Here is a 22,780-nt window from a genome sequence, read left to right on the forward strand (position 1 = left end):
CAGTGGGGGCAGCTCTGACCCCAGCACAGCCCAGGACTGGGGGAGCAGGGATGGCCATCCCAGCTCAGGGCCATGCCAAGAGCTCGGTGGGACACACGTGTGGTGTCACTGCCGTGCTGAACCAGCCCAGCTCAGCCCATCCTGTGCTCCCAGGGGCTGAGAGGGGCCAGGAAATCCCAGTGCCAGAGGCTTCCTGAAAAGAGGTGAGAAAAACAAACGGGAAAAGGCAATTCTGGCCCTTGGGGGCTGGGAAAACGACACAGAAATGGGCCCAAACGTGGAATTTGAGGCGAATACATTCTATTTAAAAACCCCCATAAATATTGAACTTCAAACCCCATAAATATTGAACTCCCTGTGACAGTGATGGAGAGAGGTTTCAGAGCCTGCTGGGAGCTGAAGGATGCTGCTGTGGATGTGGATTTTTGATGTCCCATCTCAAAACAATTCTGGAGCAGGCTCCGGGCTCGAGGTGGGTTCAGACACGAGGTGGAGCTGCTACAGCAGCATCTGCTGTGATTCCCGGGCACCTCGGGAAGGAAAAGGACACCCCGATGCTTACAGACAGGGAAACTGAGGCACAGCCCCACCGCATCCACCGTTCCGGCTCATTCCACAGCCAGACCATCCCCAGCGCTGTCCCCACTCCAGCCCAGCCCCCTCCGGGCCCCAAGCTGCTTTTATGGAGCGAAATTGCATCAGCCATGCCGAGGATGGAGCCAGATCCGAGCCAGACCCCGCCGGGCTCCGGCGCCCGCGTTCTGCCTGCCGGGGCTCCAGCGGAGCGCAGGACGCGAGGTGGCACTGTGTGACAGAGTGAGGTGGCACCGTGTGACAGAGCAGGGTGGCACTGTGTGACAGAGTGAGGTGGCACCGTGTGACAGAGCGAGGGACACGCCGGGAATTCGGGGAGCACTCCCACCCGGGAATTCGGGGAGCATTCCCCACCCGGGAATTTTGTGAGTTCCCCTTCCAGGCTGAGCTCATGCAGGGATGAGGATGCAAAGTCTGGCAGTGTAACCTGCATTGCTGAAATGAGGAATTGTGGCTGAAAAATTCACCCGGCAGAGACAGAGCTTGTCCATGGCTTGTGACAGCTTTTTTTGGGGAAGATCCAGCTCTAACAGAGAGTCTAGAGAGGTTTCTTGGGGATCACAGCCTGGGTGCCACCACACACAGATCAGAGGTGGATCCCACCAAAAACACAAGGGCAGAGAGCTTGTTTGGAGCATCCAGGGGTTCCTGAGGACAGCACATCTTTCATTAACGAGATTCTGGCCTGGAAGGACCTGCAGAGGTTGCTTTGGCTATTTCTACACCCAAACAGGATTGTCTCTCCCTAAACTGCTGCACTCCAGCCTCCTCCTCTGTCCTTCCATGGACAGAGACCTTGAGGGCTCCCAGATGAGATCCCCACCCTGGGGATGGCACCACACATGGGGACGCTGCCATGGCCATGAACCAAACCTGTCCCCACCCAGGGGCAGCTGTGGGGAGGCAGGGAAGGTCTTTGGGCACCATCTGGAGGTGTTGGTGCAGCACTGACAGAACCAGAGGTCACAGCCTCAAGCTGCACCAAGGCAAATACAGGTTGGATATCAGGCAAAAGTTTTTTTACAGAAAGGGTGATGAAGTTCTGGAATGTTCTGCCCGGGGAGGTGGTGGAGTCCCCATCCCTGGGTGTGTTTAACAAAGCCTGGATGTGGCACTGGGTGCCAGGGTTGAGTTGAGGTGCTGGGGCTGGGCTGGACTCGATGATCTTTGAGGTCTCTTCCAACCTGGTTATTCTGTGAATTCTGTGAATTCTGCGAATTCTGTGACACAGCTGAAGTAGCAGCAGAGCCCAGGGAGGGCACAGGAGGTGGCACAGAGTTCTCTGTGTCCCAGAGGAATGTGTCCCCAACCCCTCTGTGGGGCCATTGAGCCCCCTGAGCATCCCGTGCTCTGTCTCCTGCTGGTCCCTCCCCACCTCTGGGGTTGTCCCTGATGTGCAGGACCTTGGGCCAGGCTCAGGGTGCTGTGCTGGCTCAGGGGAAGGGGCCATGGTGACCCAGAGAGCCCTTCCCATGTCCTCAGGACCCACCCAGGGCTTTCCAGGTTAGAGCTGATGCTCCTGGAGATCTTCCAGGTCCTGCCCTTCATTCCATCCTTTGGATGTTATCTGAGGCGCCTTGAGCCATGCAGGACATCCCTGCAAAAGTGACTCCTTGCTCCAAAAGGCCCTTATTTATTTATTTATCCAGCTCTTTCCATTTTCTCTCCTTCTCTCTCTCTATTTTCTTTTTTTTTTTCCCTTTTTTTTTTTTTTTTTTTTTTTTTTTCTGAGATCTTCCAGGTCCTGCTCTTCATTCCATTCTTTGGATGTTATCTCAGATGCCTTGCAGGACATCCCTGCAGAAGTGACTCTTGCTTCAAAAGGGCCCATATTTATCCAGCTCTTTCCAGTTTTTTCTCCTTTTCTCTCTCTATTTTCTTTTTTTTTTTCTTTTTCTTGTTTTTTATTTTTTCAAGATCTTCCAGGTCCTGCTCTTCATTCCATCCTTTGGATGTTATCTGAGATGCCTTGAGCTGTGCAGGACATCCCTGCAGAAGTGACTCTTGCTCCATAAAGACCCTCATTTATTTATTTATCCATCTCTCTCCATTTTCTCTCCTTCTCTCTATTTTCTTTTGCTTTTATTTTTTTCCTGAAATCTTCCAGGTCCTGCTCTTCATTCCATTCTTTGGATGTTGTCTCAGTGCCTTGAGCCTTGGGTGTCCCATGCAGGACATGATTCTTTCCTCCAGAAAGTGATTCTTTCCTCCTCCAAAAAGGCCCTTATTTATTTATCCAGATCTTTCTATTTTGTCTCCTTTCTCTCTCTCTATTTTCTCTATTTTTTTTTCTTTTTTTTTGAGATCTTCCAGGTCCTGCTCTTCATTCCATCCTTTGGATGTTATCTCAGATGCCTTGCAGGCAAGAAGTGACTCTTTCCTCCTCCAAAAAAGGCCCTTATTTATCCAGCTCTTTCCATTTTCTCTCCTTCTCTATTTTCTTTCCTTTTTTTTTTTTTTTTTCCCTTTCCCATGGACATTAAAAATCAGAAGGCATATTTCGAGAGAGCAGACAGCTTTGGGCGGGTGTTGCTGGCTAAAAGATCTCTTCCTTCCCCAGAAACAACTCATTTGTCTGCTTGGCCACCTCCTCCCACCCCAGGAGCGGCCGCGCTCGGGTGCACGGAGCTTTTCCTGGCGGGATGAAAGTCGGCAGATAAAACAGATAAACCATCAGCATCAGGTCGCAGCATCCCTCACTGCTGGCCTGCTCAGGAGCCGAGCTGCGATGCCTGGCCGGTGATGCAAGGCTCGATCTTTCCAGCACGCTTTTCCCTCGGGCTCCCGGCTCTCCCGCGGGTGCAGCTCGGGCTGCTTCGGGTGTGGAGCCTCGGCAGCCTCCACCCGCTCCGGAGCCGGCCCTGGCAGCTGCGGAGTTGCTGTCACACTTGGAGCTTTCTTGGGGCTCTCTCGGTGGTAAGATCGCAGCGTGGCTCTCTCGCGCCTCGTGGGTTTTTTGGGGTGGAGCGTTTTCTCCGCTGGCCCCAGTGCTCAATGGATTTTGGGGGGCGCATCACGAACAGGGGGGACAAACCTGGGCAGGGGGTGAGGAGGGGCTCTGGTGGGGTGACAGGGAGGTGCAGAGAGGGGTGCTGAGGCAGCATCCCCCCCTCCACGTCCCCGAAAACTCCCTTCCTGAGTGCTGTCCCTCTTGGGTGAGCCCCCCCACCCCAATGCCAGGCCTGTGCTGGATTTGCACCCCTTCTATGACCCCAAAACATCCCCCAGCCCTCAGTGCAGCAGCGCCAGCGCAGAAGTAAACATCGCTGGCAGGATGAGCCTCAGTTCCCCACCTTGGGGGCGGCCTCGGCCCGGGGGCACCGCAGCCCCGCACGCCCTGCCCAGCCCCGGAGCTCAGCACCAGCAGCGTTCCAGGGGGCTCGGAGCCCCCCAGGGATGGGGGTTTGGGGGATGAATCGATGGCTCTGGGGGTGGTTGGTACCCCGAGCCCCGGCAGCCGCTGCGGAAAGGGGCAGCTCGCACGCAGGAGCAGAAACAGGGCGGGGAGATGCTCGGGGAGGGCGGTGGGAGGGAAGGGGGGTCAGCCCCGAGTGCAGCCGCCCAGCTCCCCACCGGCCCCGGGGTCGGTCTCCGCTGACCTCTCGGTGAGCGAGGCATTGCGAGCCAGGGAGGGATGGGATCTGCGGGAGCCTCTGCCAAGAGCTGGCTCCAGATCCGCAGGCAGCTCTGGGCTGCATTTCCCCTCCGGCGCGAAGAGGAGCTGGGGTGTCCGGGGTTCACTCCTCGCTGACACCGACCCCCCGAGACCCTCAGCGGCACGCCGGGCCCCGCGGGGAGGTGAGCCCGGTGCCGGGGGGTGCGGGGGAGCCGGGGGTAGGCGGAGGGATGGGCTGGGGGTGGAGGGGATGGAGGGAAGGATGGATGGAGGGGAGGGATGGATGTGGGGATGGGAGGGAGGGCAGCGGTGCGGGGCTGGGCGCTGCGGGGCTGGGCGCTGGGGCGGGGGGTCCGCGGTTCCCGTAACCCCACCGCGAGCTCCCAGCGCTATCAAAGCCCCGCAGCCGCTCCCGCCGCCTCCCTCGCCTTGATCCCCGCGGGGAGGAGGCACCGCCGGGGCGCAACAGGGCCCCCCCGGCCCGGCCAGCCGTGAACCCCCGGGCAGGGAGGGACAGCGGGAGGCGGAGAGGGCGCATCCATCCCCCCCTCTCTCCGCCGCTAACCGGGTCCGAGCCCCCCCGGCCGCCGCCTGCTCGCCGAGCCCGGCCCGGGGGGGCGGAGGGAGCGCGGAGCCGCCGGAGCGGGAGGGGCGGGCGGCGGGGCCCCCCCGCGCCGGGCGCTGCAGGTACCGGGAGCGGAGGGGGGGACACAGCGCCCGGCCGGGCTCGGCATCCCCCCAGCCCTTCCCCTGCATCCTCCCGGCCGGGCCCGCATCCCCCCGGCTGCCGCACCCCCCCGCCCGCTGCTGGCCCCTCCATCCCGCACTTGTTGCTGCCCGGCGGGGCTGGGCTGGCCCCGGGTTTAGGGCGGTTTTATTTTGGGGGGGTGGCTTTGGAGGGGGTGGAGGTTGCAGCCTCCCCTGCTGTCCCCCGGCTGCCTGCGGTGTCCGGCGCGGCTCCGGCGCGGCTCCCCCCGAGGCCAGAGCCGAGGCTGAGCCCCCCCTTTTCCCCTCCCCAGTCCCGTCTCCGTCCTCCCCTCCCGCCTTGGCCGAGCCCCAGCTCCTCGCCCGGAGGAAGGGTGCACGTTGTGGGCATCTCCCATCCACCGAAATCTATGATCAGCTCGGTGTGTGTCTCCTCCTACCGTGGACGCAAGTCTGGGAACAAACCACCCTCCAAAACATGCCTGAAGGAAGAGATGGGCAAAGGGGAAGAGTCGGACAAGATCACCATCAACGTGGGCGGCACCCGGCATGAGACCTACAAGAGCACCCTGCGGACTCTGCCGGGCACCCGCCTGGCCTGGCTGGCCGACCCCGACGCCCAGAGCAACTTTGACTTTGATGGCAAAAGCAACGAGTTCTTCTTCGACCGGCACCCCGGCATCTTCTCCTACGTGCTCAACTACTACCGCACGGGGAAGCTGCACTGCCCCGCGGACATCTGCGGGCCCCTCTTCGAGGAGGAGCTCACCTACTGGGGCATCGACGAGACCGACGTGGAGCCCTGCTGCTGGATGACCTACCGGCAGCACCGCGACGCCGAGGAGGCCCTGGACATCTTTGAGAGTCCCGAGCCTGGCGGAGGGGCTGCTGGAGAGGAGGCTGAAGAGGAAGGGGGTAGGGAGATGGCCCTGCAGCGCCTGGGCATGGATGACAGGCCTCCCGGGGCAGCAGGGGCGGCTGGAGGGGGTGGATGCTGCAGGAACTGGCAGCCCAAGATGTGGGCGCTCTTTGAGGATCCCTACTCGTCCAAGGCGGCAAGGGTAAGCTCCTGAAACACGCCGGAGGGGAGGTGGGATGGATGGGGCCGTGCTGGGGTTGTGTCTTCACCTCCCCATCCCTGAGGGCAAGGCTGGCTTTCCTGGTGGGTTACGTGAGGCCCTCCCAAAACCCAGAGTGTTGGGAGGATGTGTCCCCCAAAACCCAGAGTGTCGGCATTAACTGTCCCCCTCCTGCTGTGGGGTACATGAGCCACGTCCCATCCTACAGGACACCTCTTCCATTGTCTCCCAATCACCTCCCAACTCATCACATCTGGGCTGAAACTGGGGCAAGCACAATCCCTGCCCCCTTTGCACCCTCAAGCGCTCCCCAGGCACCTCCTGGGCACTCAGAGATGAGGGATTGTCCTTGGCAGGGCTGACTCCTGGCAGAGTTTCAGGATGTTCTAAGATAGGATGTTTGGGTTCCTCCTGCTGGGCTGCACCATGCCAAAACCCACATTGAACAGCCCAGGTGTGGAGTGGAGGTCAGGGCTGGGGGTCAGGATCCTCATCATGCTCCTCACGTGTAGGGCCCACAGCCCCAAAGGACACCCTGTGCCACTGCACCCCCTGCCCGCTATCACCACCAGGGTCACCCCTGTGACTCATGGAGCCCATCAGGGGCTGCTGACACCCCACAGACCCCATCAGGGTCCTGCAGTCCCCTCACCATACATGGCCCTGGCACCGTGTGTGTGCACACGGAGCTCTTCCACACAGTAGAGACCCCCCCGGACTCCCTGTGCACCCAGGCTGTCCCTCCCCACGGCCACCAACATGCCCAGGATGTGCTCCCCAAAACCCAGACCCCTTTGCATTCTCCCTGGGCACCCAGGCTGTCCCTCCCCATGAGCACCAACGTGCCCAGGACACATCCCACAAAACCCAGACCCTCCCCACCTTCCCTGGGCATGCAGACTGTCCTTCCCCATGAGCACCAACATGCCCAGGACGTGTCCCCTAAAACCCAGACCCTTCCTGGGCACCCAGGCTGTCCATCCCCACCAAGGTGCCCAGGATATGTCCCCCAAAACCCAGACCCCTTTGCACCCTCCCTGGGCACCCAGGCTGTCCTTCTCTATGGGCCCAGGACATGCCCAGGACTTGTTCCCCAAAACCCAGACCCTCACCCTCCCTGGGCATGCATCCTGTCCCTCCCCACAGGCACCAACGTGCCCAGGACATGTCCCTCAAAACCCAGACCCTCCCTGGGCACCCAGGCTGTCCATCCCCACCAAGGTGCCCAGGATGCGTCCCCCAAAACCCAGACCCCTTTGCACCCTCCCTGGGCACCCAAGTTGTCCCTCCCCACATGCACCAACGTGCCCAGGACGTGTCCCCCAAACCCCAACGTGTCTGCAGGCTCCCAGCCCGTGTTCAGGCGCTGCTCTGCGCATGTGTCTCCTCTCCCAGCTCCTCGTAGATCATCCCCAAAGCTCTGCCCCGACCCCCCAATACCCACCCAGCCCCTGGCACGCCCAGCTGATAAATCTGCCACACACACCCAGGCAGGCAGTTGGGATGGAGATGAATTCTGGATGCATTTAGAGGTGTAAAAAAACTCCATCAATGGTAAGAAATTCTGCAGGCATTTCACACCCACGAGCAGCACGCGGGGCAGGGGTCAGTTTGGCAAGGAGGTGTTTTTGCAGCAAATGTTAGAGCAACACACACACATGCAGAGAATGCTTGGGCAGCAAGAGCTGAACCCATTTTAAAAGGGTACCCCCACCTCTGCCCATCTCTGAGGGCTCTTCACCTCAGAGAGATGCTCTGAGTGGTGTAAAGCTCCAAATAAAAAATTAAACAAAATTAAAAATAAACCCAGGCACAATAATTCAACTCCTTTTTTTTCCCTTTGGTGTCATTTGGTTCTGCTTTTCCTGAGTGCTGAGCTGATCCTGGAAAGGCTTTAGCAGGAGGAATGTGCTGGAGGGAGCAGAGATGGTGGTGATTGAGGCCCAGCTGGGGCTGGAGTGGGACCAGTTTGTGCTGGGATCTCCCTGCTTCCTTCTCACTGCTCTACATAAATGTTCAGCTCAGCAGTGCCATGGGAACGATCAACTTCCAGAGGCAACAGGAAAAAATACCGATGTAGTTTTACCACAGCTTAGGGGAACTGCTCTGGCAAGAGGGGAAACTGAGGCACAGAGCAATGCAACCAGCCCAAATTCCTGAGTGCACCCAGCTCCTGGCTGGAGCCACCATCCAGCACCAGGATGCTGTGGGATTTGTGTGGGTACAACATTCCTGCTGCTGCCCTGGCTTTGGTGGTGGGTGAGGTTAGCAGTGGTTGGGATGTCTTTGATACCCCATTTTGGGGTCTCCCCCTTTCTTGCCAGAGCCTCAGAGGTGCTTCTGGCTGCAGGAATGTACTGGAGCAGCTGGACAGCAGGTTGCCAAACCTTGGGAAGAAGCAGTCCCAGGCTGTTCATGTACACTGTCCCTCTCTGTGTGGCAGCCGTGACTAAGAGCCTCCAGAGCTGAATTTCTCCGTTGGTCATCGCTCCCCCTCTCCACGGAGCAGCCCCTCGGGCCCTGACTCAGTTGGCTCCTCGTTATTTCCATCTTTCCCACCCTCCAGCACTTCTCCTCCTGAGCTGGCAGCACTGTGAGCGTGTGGTTGGAAATCTCTCCCATGTTTTAGCCTCTCCTCTGTGCACCATCGATGGCCATGGGGTCCCTGGCTCCTCACTCTGGGAATGTTTGGTCCCTGGTGCAGCCACTGTCCCAGCTGGAGCTTTACACTTCTCCTCCCCATGGGGAACTGCCCTGGCTGGGATTTTACCTCCACGTCCAAACTCTCCTTACGTGCAGCTCCTGGTTGTTTTTACCCTTTGCAGCCCAACTTGGAGACTCCTGACCTCACTTTCATGGGGACTTTCAGGCTGGTGACCCTCTGTAGGGTCATGGATTTTTGGTGACACCTATGGCAAGCTGTTGAGTGCAGGTCAATGTTGTGTAGAACATCAGCAGGTTCTGGAGGACCTGTTTGGTGTGTATTAGTAGTACTGGGTTTATACATTGATTTTATTTTATTTTAAATACAGTTTTGGAAAAGGACTTGAGTTTGGAGCAGACACTGAGGCTGAGGTGAGATGTCTTGGGTCAGACACAGAACTGGAGCAGCACTCTGGGGGGACACAATGGTTGGCACTGGCTGTGAACCCAACTTCTATTTTTAAAGGCTGATTTTGCTCCTTGGGCTAAATCAGGTCTCACCTCACACCCAGCAGCAGGCCTGCTTCATTACTCAAGTATTTGCATGGTCTCCCTCCCTTCCTGGGTGATTTTTTTTTTTCCTTTCTACTTTGCTTTAAGTCTAAATTCTTACTCTTCAGGTTTTCCCAAGATCCCCCATACAGGGAAGCTCAGGAACGTGACTCAGCCCTCAGCTGAAAAGCGGATTATTTTGGCTGTGCCACCACAGTGTAGAGACACTTGTCTGCTTAAGCTGGCCTTGCTTTAAGATCCCAATTGTGTTGGATTTGTTTGTTGGACACGACAGGTCAGCCCTCAGAGCCGAATCCCCATGCACAGCCCAGAGGGGTCTGACTGAGAGGTGAGAGCATCTCACTGCATCCCCGAGCAGGTGTCTCTCAGTGGGGCAGGAAAACCATCTTCCAGAGGTTTCTTCGTTATTTAACACCAGATTTAAACTTCACACCCAACTCCTGCAGGGCTGGTGATGTCCGTGGTGGCCCCATGTGGCTCTGCCCTTGGGGACAGCCCTAAGGACACTCCAGGCAGGCTCGGGGCTGCCGCAGGGCACCCGGGGGTCGGGTATTCCTCCAGCGTGACTCAGACTGTCTCTGCTGCTGATTCACTCCAGCCGAGGATCCGGGCTGTGCCTGGAGCAGCCTCACGGTGCTGCTCCGCCAGCAGCGGCCGCTTGGGTGGCTCTGACAGCAAAAGGTCACGTCCAGCACAGGGGCTGCAGCAGGACCTGCTCTGGGGAAGCTGAAATCACCGGAGTTTAGTGCTGCAGGGAGGTGGAACAAGAGTTTTTCTGCTCTGAAGCTGTGTGGTGATATTCACAGGGACAAGGGAAGAGATGAGAATCTTGACTCCATGTTTCAGATCTATTATTTTATGATATATATTACATTAAAAGAAAATGATATATTATAACTGTACTAAAGAAAGGATTTCATCAGAAGGCTAGCAAGGAATGAAAAAGAATGATAATAAAATCTTGTGGCTGCTCACAGCCTCAACACAGGTGGCTGTCGTTGGTCATCAAGTAAAAACGATTTCGCATGCATGGTAAACAATTCTCCAGATCACATTCCAAAGCAGCAAAACATGGAGAAGGTGAAGCTTGTCAGCTTCTCAGGAGAAAATATCCTGGCAAAAGGATATTTTATAAAATATCATGGTGACAAAGCTGGGGTTTTTTTGGGGGGTGGCTTTTGGAAACATGCTCCAGGTAATGGGCTCGCTGTGAGGGAGGGAGGGAGCTGAGCAGGATTGATGGGAGCACAAGGGGGAACTTTGTGACACAGCCTGTGACTTCCAGTGCGTGCTGCTGGCCCCTCCTTGCTCACATCCATGGTGAGGAGAAGGGAGGAGGAGGTGACATGGAGCGGACAATGATCTCCCTGCTTGGGCAGAGCGGAGAAATGGGAACATTTGGATGTCACCAGGTGCAGTTAGCAGCAGGAGGCTGAGCTCTGCCTGCTCCTCCCCTGGTCCTGTACCTTCTGTGGTGGGCACATCACCCACCACTGACCCTCAGGGAGGGGGTGAATGATGTCTCTGACACATCCAGACCCCAAAGCTCATGGCTGTGAACAGTGTGAACCTGGCATCTGGAGGGGTTTGTGATGAATGAGGGGGAAAGCCCATTGAATTTGTCCTGTCAAAATTCCATTTTCATGTCTGTTCCCATCGGAAGATTGCTCCAGTCCCAGACTGTCCCAGTTCCTCCTCATCCCCACCACTGCACAGCTGGGGAGCCCAGCACACCTTCTCCTGCACTGGTTAGAGCACTTGGAGAAGGTCCTGGACTGATGGCCCCAGGCACTGAGGTTTGCTGTCAATCCATGGGAGAGGTCCAGGGATCCCTCCTCATTCTCCACCCTTGGTCTTGGGGCAGTGGGTGGCAGCATCTGGAGTGTTTTGATCTCCTACAGACAGAACAGGCTGCCCCACATCAGCTCACAGCCCGTGTAACTTTGACTTTCACAGGTGGTTGCTTTTGCCTCGCTTTTCTTCATCCTGGTCTCCATCACAACCTTCTGCCTGGAGACACACGAGGCCTTCAACATCAACGTCAACGTGACGGAGACCCTGGTGGTGGGCAACACCACCACGGTGCTGCTGACCCACAAGGTGGAGACGGAGCCCATCCTCACCTACATCGAAGGGGTCTGCGTGCTGTGGTTCACCCTCGAGTTCCTGGTTCGCATCATCTGCTGCCCAGACAAGCTTCTCTTCATTAAAAACCTGCTCAACATCATTGACTTCGTGGCCATCTTGCCCTTCTACCTGGAGGTGGGTCTCAGTGGCCTGTCCTCCAAGGCTGCCCGGGACGTGCTGGGTTTCCTGCGGGTCGTTCGCTTCGTGCGCATCCTGCGGATCTTCAAGCTGACGCGGCACTTTGTGGGTCTGCGCGTGCTGGGCCACACTCTGCGGGCCAGCACCAACGAATTCCTGCTCCTCATCATCTTCCTCGCCTTGGGGGTCTTGATTTTCGCCACCATGATCTACTACGCCGAGCGGATCGGAGCCAAGACGTCCGACCCCACCGGGAACGACCACACTCACTTTAAGAACATCCCCATCGGCTTCTGGTGGGCCGTGGTCACCATGACCACCCTGGGCTATGGTGACATGTACCCCAAGACCTGGTCAGGGATGGTGGTGGGCGCCCTGTGCGCGCTGGCTGGGGTGCTGACCATCGCCATGCCCGTGCCCGTCATCGTCAATAACTTTGGGATGTATTATTCCTTGGCCATGGCCAAGCAGAAGCTGCCAAAGAAGAAGAAAAAGCATATACCCCGTCCAGCCCAGCTGGACTCACCCACCTACGGCAAATCTGAGGAGAATTCGCCCCGGAACAGCACCCAGAGCGACACATGCCCACTGGCAGTGGAGGAGGGGGTGACTGAGAGGAAACGGTCAGGTGAGACCCCAAAAGTGGGGCTGAGGGAGGGGGAGACCTCCGGGAGCTCTCAGGGCAGTTTGTTTGGTCCTGCACCATCCCCTGTGTCCCAGCTCTGGGTGGGGCCCCTCAGTTGTAAGGGTGTTGGGGGCCATGCTGGTGGAGCAGGACACTGCAGGTTGAATCTCCCATCCAAGCAGGGGGAAAAGGCTACCTGCTTTCCCAAAATCCATATCCTTCCCTCCTGATGGCACAGATCAAGCCGCTGAGGTGGCTTTCAAGGTGTCCCTGCCTAACCCACCCCTCCCTCACAGTGACAGAGGTAAGGCCACTCGCCCTCCTCTCATGTTAGTCTGGTCATGCCCTTGGCACAGATTTTTCCTTTGCTTTCTCCCACCATAAATCAGGGTAACTTTCACCAAAATTTATAAATCCAGGGACATTCCCCGGGGCTTGACCCCACCTCCTCATTCATCTGCTGATAGACAGAATCCCTGTGCTGCTGCTCCAAATCCTGAGCAAAACCAGTCCCTGGACATTGCTCTCTTTTTTTTGTCTCATGCACTGGGCTAAAGTTTAGAGGTTTGGTGATCCTTTTCTTAGAAGGCACAGCCTCAGCCGTGGGCACCTGTGGGCACCATCCCCTGGCTACCTTTGGGGGTCTGTGTGAGCCCTGCCCCACAGTCAGTGCTGGCCCTGGTGGCTGCTCTGCCCCCTTTGTCTTGGTTTGCTGCCAGTGGCACCTCTGGGGTGTCTGAAACAGGAGGTACCATGGTGGGGTTGTGTCCTGCACCAACACTGCGGTGTTTAACAGGGATGGGGCTTTCCCTGCTGAGGAAACAGGGAGCTCTGGGTGCCCCAAACAGCTCTTTCCTTTTATAAATCTCCTTTTTCCACATGCCTGTGAATCCCATCTGCCCCAGGGGCCCTGGCAGCAGGGAGCACTCAGAGCCAGGAGCCCAGGCCAGGCCCTCACGTGGCAGAGCATCCTCTCAGCCAAGGAACCAGGGAGCCAGGGGACATAAATTAGCACTTCCCACCACCCCGAGCAGCCCGCTCCTCAGCAGTGTGAATTTTGGAGAGCTAATTCCCTCCAATTAGGGTGGGTGGATCTCACAAAACCTGGGGTGTTTCATCCCCAGCAGGTTTTATAACCCTCAGCAGGACTGGAGCTGCTTGGAATCATATCTGTGTTTGTCCTGTTTGACCGTGTTCACAGGGGTCTGAGGAAGAGGGAAGAGACGAGGATCTGATTCCATGTTTCAGCAGGCTTGAGTTATTATTTTATGATATATATTACATTGAAACTATACTAAAGAATAGAAGAAAGGATTTAATCAGAAGGCTAGCTAAGAATAGAAAAAGAAAGAATGATAACAAAAGCTTCTGTCTTGGACAGAGAGTCCGAGCCAGCTGACTGTGATTGGCCATTAATTACAAACACCCACATGAGACCAATCACAGACCCACCTGTTGCATTCCACAGCAGCAGATAACCATTGCTTACATTTTGTCCCTGAGGCCTCTCAGCTTCTCAGGAGGAAAAATCCTAAGGAAAGGATTTTTCATAAAAGATGTCTGTGACAGTCCTGCTCCCCTGGCTGTGCTAAATGAGTGTGTCCAGGTGAAATCAGCAGCTGAACTGGCTGGTGTTGCTTTGGGCCACCTGCAGCCTGCTCTTCTGCTTCTTGCACGCTCTGACCAGCCCCTCCTGGCCACCCTGAGCAGTTTGTGCTGTGGGTTTGTGTCACGATCCGTCCTTACCAACGGAGTTCATGATGGTTTGTGGATTGATCTCAGGGTGCAAAAAGAACCCCGACACGGCACAGGGGGTTTGCAGTGATAATCAAAACAAATGCACCTTTATTGAATGGCCACAGCCACAGACTCTATCACAGTGATAGAGGGATTAAGGGAGAGGAAAATAAGAGAAAGAGAGAGAAAAGAGAGAGAAAGAGAGAGAGAGAGAGAGGGATATAGCTACCAAACATAGAGATGAAGTCCTTTGGTCCAGTCAAGGATCCGCCTGTTTTGTCGGGGAGATCTCAAAATCTCTAGCTAACTCAGAGGTTTTTATTATGATAACTCTATTGGAAATTGTGAAGGAGGGGGAAACAGATACAATAAGGAATAGATGTAACAGGTAGTCCATGCTCTCAGCAGTAAATGAGAGCCATTGTTTTCTTGGTCCAGTGGTCACAGCCTGCAGGCAAACATCTCGCTTTGGTCAGCTTGCTTCCCCCTTATACCTCCCCTGGGTTGGGGGTTTCAGTCCCAGTCCTTGGAAGGAGCAGAGGGACCTTTTCACATGGGGGTTCCATGTCTCAGTCCTTGATGGAGAAGCTTCTTACATCTCAGTCTGTCTGTCATGGCGGTTGTAAAACAGGTGAGGGTCTTCTGTGGGGGGATCACCTGAAACTCAGGAGAAGTTCAGCCAGGCCGAGAGGTGGGACAGCTTCCCAGGCTGTTGTTGCACAAAGGCCTTGGTGCCCCCTTCTTATTCTCACTGGGCTCAGTGTAGCACACAGCAAACAACACCTGTGAACAATAGGCAGCACTGTGCTCAGGTCTCGGGCCTGTGGTGTATGTGACTTTCTCCTACAAAGAGGACAGGGGTTGTGACCGTGTTCACAGGGGTCTCAGGTTGAGGGAAGAGATGAGGATCTGACTCCATGTTTCAGCAGGCTTGATTTATTATTTGATGATATATATTATATTAAAACTGTACTAAAAGAATAGAAGAAAGGATTTCATCAGAAGGCTGGCTAAGAGTAGAAAAAGAAGGAATGATAACAAAGGCTTGTGGCTCAGACAAAGAGTCTGAGCGAGCTGACTGTGATTGGCCATTAATTAGAAACAACCAACATGGGCCAATCACAGATGCACCTGTTGCATTCCACAGCAGCAGATAATCATTGTTGACATTTTGTTCCTGAGGCCTTTCAGCTTCTCAGGAGGAAAAATCCTAAGGAAAGGATTTTTCATAAAATATGTCTGCAACAGCGGGGGGGGTCTTCTCTTCAGTGGTCCCCAAATGACGATGGTGAGGCAAATGAGGGAAAATTCAGACAGACTCTCACAGTTTGCCAGCTGCTGATGGCTCTGTGGCACCTCCTTCCCTCCCTGCAGACTCCAAGCAGAACGGGGAGGCCAACGTGGTGCTGTCGGACGAGGAGCAGCCGCTGTCCCCCATGGACGAGGAGCAGCGGCCGATGCGGCGCTCCAGCACCCGCGACAAGAACAAGAAATCCTCCACGTGCTTCCTGCTGGCCACGGGGGACTTCTCCTGTGCAGCAGATGGAGGCATCCAGAAAGGTAAAACGGCTGGAGGTGCGAGCAGGACTTGCATGGGGAGGGACACGTGGAGGTTGAGTGTAGGTTTGTTGGGCTGACCCAAGACTGGTTCATCTCCATCCACCTGCCTGGCTGTCCTCTGCACCCCAAACCCACATCTTCCTGCCCATCTGCTTCACCTCCACCCAACACATCTCTCCATGCTGGCTCCACATTTTGTGTTCTCCTCCCCAGTGTTCTCCTCCCCAGTGACCCCTGTTTGGGGTCTGTGACCTCCATTTGGGCTCTGTGACTCCCATTTGGGGTCTGTGACTCCTCTTTGGGGTATATGACTCCCATTTGGGGTCTGTGACCTCCATTTGGGCTCTGTGACTCCCATTTGGGGTCTGTGACTCCTCTTTGGGGTCTATGACTCCCATTTGGGGTCTGTGACCTCCATTTGGGGTCTGTGACTCCCATTTGAGGTCTGTGACTCCTGTTTGGGATCTGTGACTCTTAGTTGAGATCTGTGACCTTCATTTGGGGTCTGTGACCCCTGTTTGAGGTCTGTGACTCTCATTTGGGGTCTATAACTCCCACTGGAGGTCTGTGACCCCCATTTGGGGCCTGTGACCCCCATTTGGGGTCTGTGACCCCCATTTGGGGTCTGTGACTCCCATTTGGGGTCTATGACTCCCATTGGAGGTCTGTGACCCCCATTTGGGGTCTGTGACTCCCATCTAGGATATGTGACTCCCATTTGGGATCCGTGACTCTCATTTGGGGTCTGTGACTCCCATTTGAGTTCTGTAACTCCCATTTGAGGTCTGTAACTCCCATTTGGGGTCTGTGACTCCCATTTGAGATCTGTGATTCCCCTTTGGGGTCTGTGACCCAATGCTGGCTGCTCTGCCCTCCTTGGGTGCACAGTGCTCCAACCTCTCCCCCTGCAGCTCTTCTCCCTGGGTTTCAACCCCTCATTTCTGGATGGTGTGTGTGGGACATCTTGCCTGGGGACACGGTGAGGTTGTGACTGAAGGTGACCAAAAGGTTTTCAGTAGGAAAAAAAAAAACCCAGACTCTTTTCCCCTGCTCTCTCCTGTGGTGGCTTTTGGTGGGTTCGAGCGTGGGGAGCTGAGATGTGTCAGCGCTGCCTTGCCAGCAGCTCTGGGCTGCCAGAAAGGCTCCTCTGGGCTTGGAACAGGAGCTGTGCTAAGTGTTGAGGTTTTCCATAGGAAACTGAGGGGGAGATGAGTCAGGAAAACACAAAACTCTTCTTCCCATGACAAAACAAAATCTATTTCAACCTGGTCTGTAGGAGCGTCGGGGGGTAGGATGGTGGGGATGGACAGAGATGAGAGATCTCTGCAGCCAGGGCTGGGAACTTGTGGGTTATTGCAAAGGGCCTGGGTGCAGGGCCCTGCTGGGAGCTGCCAGGCCCAAAAGAGGGAGAGAGAGGTAAAGAGAGAGAAAGCAAGAGAGTGGTAAAGAGGATGAGAGAGTAAAAGAGAGGATAAGAGAGTAAGAGAGTGAGGTTCCCGTTACAATACAATAAATAATTTTCTGTGTTGAATATTCTGATTCTCACTAACCAATCTAGTACAAGATACAAATCCTATAGCATTTACATACAGCCTATAAGAATCATTACATATCATTACATTACCACACTGTGTTACATTTTAAACCCTAAAAACTCCTCTTTGGGCCCCTGTTGCCAAGCTGTAGGGTCTGCTCTGACCCTTGGGCCTGTCTGCAAGCAGAGGGTGTTGTTCCATCAAAAGGGGATCACCTTCAGCTGGCCACACCATTGTTTTCCAGTTGTTCAGTAACTGAGGTATCTCAAAGCTTGCTTACATTTCAATTTCGCTTATCGTTTCTATATTCTCAAAATCTTTTGCCAGACAATCATATTTATAAGGCTTTCCTGTTTCATCTTCCCCAACAGCGGCATCAGAGTTCTCTGCTCCTTTGCCCATCCCTCAGCACTTCAGCCCCAGAGAGGATAAATCCAGAGCCCCCAAACCCAGCTACACCCTGGATTGCTGGGATGACTCTTAGGGCAGCTCTGGGCTGCCAGAAAGGCTCCTCTGGGCTTGGAACAGGAGCTGTGCTATGTGTTGAGGTTTTCCATGGGAAACTGACGGGGAGATGAATCAGGAAAACACAAAACTCTTTTTCCCATGACAAAACGAAATCATCTTCAACCTAGTCTCAGAGTTCTCTGCTCCTTTGCCCATCCCTCAGCACTCCAGCCCTAGAGAGGGTAACTCCAGTCCCAAAACCCTTCTGCACCCTGGATTTCTGGGATAACTCTTAGGGCACAGCTCAGGTTCCCAGTTGTGCAGGGTTTTGTGTGTCCAGGCTGGTGTGGGATGCTGTAGTTGCAGAGCTGACCTACTTCTCCCTCCCTGGAACCAAGTGCTGCCCGTTGCTCACAGGGAGCTGGGACCAGGCAGGAGCAGGGATGATGTGCTGCATCTCTGAGCTGCTCCCCAGGAGCTTTGAAGGGTTTATTCCTTTTGATGGGACACAGGGAGGTGTTTGGGTGCAATCACATTCATCAGTAGTAGGAGCAAGTTGGTTGTTTCCTCCTGGGAAATCAAGGATTCCCTTTGGCATTGCTGCTCAGCCTCATAAAGAGGACAGAGAGGAACAGCTCTGCTCATCCTTGGGGTGCCATCAAATATCTGCTTGAAATGCCTGATGTTTTTTCCCTGGAAGTGCCTTTTCCTGTGAATGTGGAGAGGGGAGAGAGGTTTAGTCCCACTCCAGACTGGGAGGGGGAATGCTGAGCTGGAGGGATGGAGGAGACAGATGAAACCAGAGCTGATTTTCCTCCTCAGCAAATGCTGGAGCCAGGCTTCAGCTGAGGCATTTGAATCTGGTCCCGCTGAAGCCAGGAGAAGTGGAGCAGCTCTGAGAGTTGAGGATCCAGAGCTGCTTTCACTCACTCTCAAATCCCATCACAGGAGACCAGGAGATTTCTGTCCTTGTGTGGTGGCACAGCAGCTCTTTGAAAGGGCACTGTAGTGATGCTTCTTGGGGTGTTCTGGGGTCTCCCCTGCAAATTTCAGAGTGCCTTTCACACTTCCAAACAGGAGCTGTGCATGGGTCACTCATTCCCATGTTGCTGGAATGGTGCTGCAGCTGGAGAAGGCTGGATCTGGGTCCAGAGGAACTCCAGAAATTATTGAGACCTTTTTGAGGGGAACCTCAGTGCCCCTGTCCTGCTTGGGCTGTGGGACAGATGGTGGGAGACTGTCCTGGGAGGTCAGGACTGGTCTTGGGTGACCAGAGATGACCAGAGGTGTCCAGAGGTGACCAGAGGTGTCCAGAGGTGACCAGAGATGACCAGAGATGACCAGAGATGGCCAGACATGACCAGAGGTGACCAGAGGTGACCAGAGATGGCCAGAGATGGCCAGAGATGACCAGACATGACCAGAGGTGACCAGAGATGGCCAAAGATGGCCAGAGGTGACCAGAAATGGCCAGAGATCAGCAGAGGTGTCCAGGGGTGACCAAAGATGACCAGAGGTGACCAGAGATGGCCAGAGGTGACCAGAGATGGCCAGAGATGACCAGAGGTGACCAGAGGTGACCAGAGATGGCCAGAGATGACCAGAGGTGACCAGAAATGCCCAGAGATCAGTAGAGGTGTCCGGGGGTGACCAAAGATGACCAGAGGTGACCAGAGATGGCCAGAGGTGACCAGGGGGTGAAGCAGCCTCTAGCCAAAATCCCTTGGGAGCCGCAGAGGCTCCTCTTGCCTGGGTCCTGATTTATCTCCTGCTGAGGCTGTTTGTTCTGGTACTGGGATGTTGGCAGCTCTGCAAATTGAGATGAGCTTGGTTCTGAGCCCGACTCTCAGATGGCCATCTGTCAGATCCTGGGACAGGTACTGGTGTCTGTGCAAGCTGTGGAAATCAGGGGAGGGAGCTGCTTTGGGAATGAGCTGCAGATCTCAGCATCCATCGTGGTTTAACCCCAACTCTGGGTTGGTCTTGTTGGGGCAGCTCAGAGAGGAGCTGCTCCTGCCCTTGGACCTGAGCCTGGAGCAGATTGGGCTGTGGATTCCTGTGTGGAATGTGTTTTTGCTCCTGTGGCTGCCTGCAGTGGTGTTGCTCTGTTCCCTGGCTGCCAGGGATGGCTTCAGAGCCTTTATGTCCCCTCAGCACTGGGGTCCTTCCCAGCACTTCCCAAAAAAGTGTCCTGCTGGCTCAGACACCTGCCTTGGCACAAGAGCCCTGTCCTCTGTTTGGGTGGAGGGACATGGAGGCAGGGTGAGTCCAGCCAGTGAGACTGGTGAGGGTGGAACCATGGAATCACCTGGGCTGGAAAAGAGCTCTACGAGTCCAACCTCCCCCCAGCACCTGGCCAGTAACCCATGGCCCCAAATGCCACATCTGTGTGTGTCTTAAAACACTCCAGCTGCTTTATTAACATGGCACAGCAGCAATTTTTGTCTCTGTAGAGCATGGTGCAGCTGATTTTCACTGTTGGTGTCAGTGCAGGGCTGTGACTCCCACATGGCCTGAGCATGTGGGATGGGATCAAGCTGGGAACACTCACGGGAGCTGGAGCTGCCTGGCTAGGGGAGACTGAGGAGCAGCCAACATTTGCACAGGGACAGGACCCCACAGGAGCCGAGTGCCAGGCCTCTGTCTGTCCCCAACCCCACAGGAGCTGTGTGCCAGGCCTCTGTCCCCAACCCCACAGGAGCTGAGTGCCAGGCTCCTGTCCCCAGCCCCACAGGAGCTGAGTGCCAGGCCTCTGTCTGTCCCCAACCCCACAGGAGCTGAGTGCCAGGCCTCTGTCTGTCCCCAACCCCACAGGAGCTGAGTGCCAGGGCTCTGTCTGTCCCCAGCCCCACAGGAGCTGAGTGCCAGGCCTCTGTCCCCAGCCCCACAGGATCTGTTTACCAGGCCCCTGTCCCCAACCCCACAGGAGCTGAGTGCCAGGCCTCTGTCTGTCCCCAACCCCACAGGAGCTGTGTGCCAGGGCTCTGTCTGTCCCCAACCCCACAGGAGCTGTGTGCCAGGGCTCTGTCTGTCCCCAACCCCACAGGAGCTGTGCCAGGCCTCTGTCCCCAACCCCACAGGAGCTGAGTGCCAGGCCTCTGTCTGTCCCCAACCCCACAGAAACTGTGCCAGGCCTCTGTCCCCAACCCCACAGGAGCTGAGTGCCAGGGCTCTGTCCGTCCCCAGCCCCACAGGAGCTGTGTGCCAGGCGTCTGTCTGTCCCCAGCCCCACAGGAGCTGTGCCAGGCCTCTGTCTGTCCCCAACCCCACAGGAGCTTTGTGCCAGGTCTCTGTCCCCAGCAGCAGCACCTTTCTGGTGCTGCCTTTGCTTTCCTTCTTTGCTTTCCTTTTCCTGCCTTCCTTTGCTGCCTCCCTGCTCTACCCCATCCCTCTGGCACAGCTCCCAGCCTGTGCCTGTGTGAGCACTCAGAGCCTGCAGGGAGCAGTGCCATGGCCAGGGAGGAGCCCCAGGGTCACCCAGCACTCTTTTATTGGCTGCAAACCCTTTCCTAAAGTTCTTAGAGCACTTCCAGGGACTCTGGGTTGCCCCAGGGTGAGTTACTGGGACACCAGCTCTGTTTATTAGCAGAGCACAACCCCCTTGTCCACTTGTGGCTTTATCCAGCCCTGGGTGAGGTGGGAAACCACGACAGCCTTGAGGGACTGAGTCTTGAGCTCCTTCCCAGGTGCTCCTGCAATTGTGGCTTGGGATGGAGAGAATGAAGTGTTGGGCTTGGGGCAGGTTTGCCCCTGATGCTGCATTGCAGAGGGTCCGTGGGGAAATTGAACATCTTTATGAAGTTCTGCCCCAAAATGTGATGGTTGAGACTTAATCAGAGTGAGCAGTGGGATTTTGACCCTGTTTCTTTGCCTGTTTGCACCTTTTCTGTTCATAGTTTGGAGTGAGAGGCAAAGCCCATCTCATAAACCCCATAAACCCCATAAACCCATCAGCAGGGCCCTGCTGGCAGCTCCCACCAAACCCTGACCCCACAACACCTCCTGTTGGGGCTGTTTGGGTCCTGGAGTTACCCCAAGCTCTCAGGGACCACTTGGATTTCAGCACAGCTGCTTCCCACACTCAGGGAAATGCGTGAGCTCCTCCAAGAGCTCAGCACACCCAGGAAAAGAGCAAGAGGAAGGAAAAATTAGTTTTTGGGAGTGTTGTGGGGAGCAGGGTGGTCTTTGCATCAGCTGCTGTGGGTGGGAAACTCCCAGCTCCCCCCAGCTCAGGGCTGTGCTCGTTCCCTCCTCTCTGTGTGGATCCATGCCAAGGATAAATAAGGAAATTGCTCTTCTGCTCAGGCCTGCTGCTGCTCCTGCTTCCACTGCAGGGAGGGAGAGCTGTGCTGGAGTCAGCAACAGGTTTAGGAAGGTCCCTCTGCCCCCTGGAGCTGCCTCTGCTGCACAGCTGGAGGAGCTGAGGAGCTGAGTGTCCTCAGGGGCTGGGGTTGGAGAATCCCTGCTGGGGCTGGGAAAACCCAAAAAAAGGGGACAAGCCCCAGAATTGCAGAGGTAGTGAGTGCTCTGGAGCCTTTCCCAGGTGATGCTCCTGTCTCAGCACACCCTTGGGGATGTGTGAGGTGATGCTGGGACTGCTCTGCTGCGAGTATTGATCCCTGATCCAAACCCAAACCAGCAGAGCCCAAAGATGTGCCACGAACTCCTGGGCTGGGACACAGGGAGGGATTCCAAGGCTGGCACTGCTGAAGGAACCATCCATCACCTTGTTTTTCTGCTGTCAGGAGCTGCCTCCCTCTGCTCCCCCCACACAAAGGCTGCTTCCCTGCTCCTTGCTTTCCCTGGATCTCGCTGGTGCCTTGGGAAGGCTCAGGCTTGGCTGGGTTTGCTCAGCCAGGTGCTCCCAGGGAAGGTCCAGGCACAGGGACATTGGGCACATCGCAGCTGGGAGCATCATTAATTTTCCATGTTTTGGCAGCAGATCCAGGGAACAGACTCATCCTTAGCAGTGATGCTTTGTGGATCTAAAAGTCCAATTTTCAGTGCAAAGACTTTGTGTCTTCCCAGCAAGCAAAGTGGCTTTTGACCTGCGAGAACATTTCCTTGTTCAATAAAAGCTGGAGAAATTCCTGGCTCTTTGGGGCAGTGTGAAGTGTCCCCATGCTTAAAGAAACAGAAATATTTGCTCTTTAATGCAATTTCTAATGGAAAAGAATGAGCATGTCTACCTGCTCCTTTGCACACAGAAAGGTGTCAGCAGCAGCCTGCTGCTACAGGGGTGTAAAAACCAGAGCTGGGGGAATCACTCCTTCCAAATCCCATATTTGTTTGAGTTCTGCTGCTTTTCCCCCGTCTGCTTCAGCCCACAAAATCCCCAGACTCATTCCTCATTCAGAGCAATTTGGGAAACAAAAACCCAACAGCCTCCCAGAGCAATTTG

The 22,780-nt window shown here is 55.5% G+C and overlaps 1 protein-coding gene across 5 annotated transcripts in view; it reads left to right on the plus strand.

Annotated features, from left to right (window-relative positions):
- Positions 1–3,131: 3,131 nt before the first annotated feature.
- KCNC4 (potassium voltage-gated channel subfamily C member 4) overlaps positions 3,132–22,780 on the plus strand; it is a 29,621-nt gene continuing 9,972 nt past the window's right edge. For 2 of the 5 annotated variants that reach the window (XM_058039597.1, XM_058039598.1), the window contains exons 1-4: positions 3,132–3,510; positions 5,230–5,976; positions 11,167–12,103; positions 15,212–15,397. In XM_058039597.1, coding sequence (XP_057895580.1) covers positions 3,337–3,510; positions 5,230–5,976; positions 11,167–12,103; positions 15,212–15,397 — 2,044 coding nt within the window. In that variant the 5' untranslated portion in view covers positions 3,132–3,336. Of the gene's footprint in view, positions 3,511–4,115; positions 4,393–5,229; positions 5,977–11,166; positions 12,104–15,211; positions 15,398–22,780 lie in introns of those variants that run through there. The other 3 variants (XR_009115516.1, XM_058039599.1, XM_058039600.1) reach the window with 2 other exon arrangements.

The sequence above is a fragment of the Melospiza georgiana genome, chromosome 23 (genome assembly GCF_028018845.1).
Source record: "Melospiza georgiana isolate bMelGeo1 chromosome 23, bMelGeo1.pri, whole genome shotgun sequence".
NCBI lineage: Eukaryota > Metazoa > Chordata > Aves > Passeriformes > Passerellidae > Melospiza > Melospiza georgiana.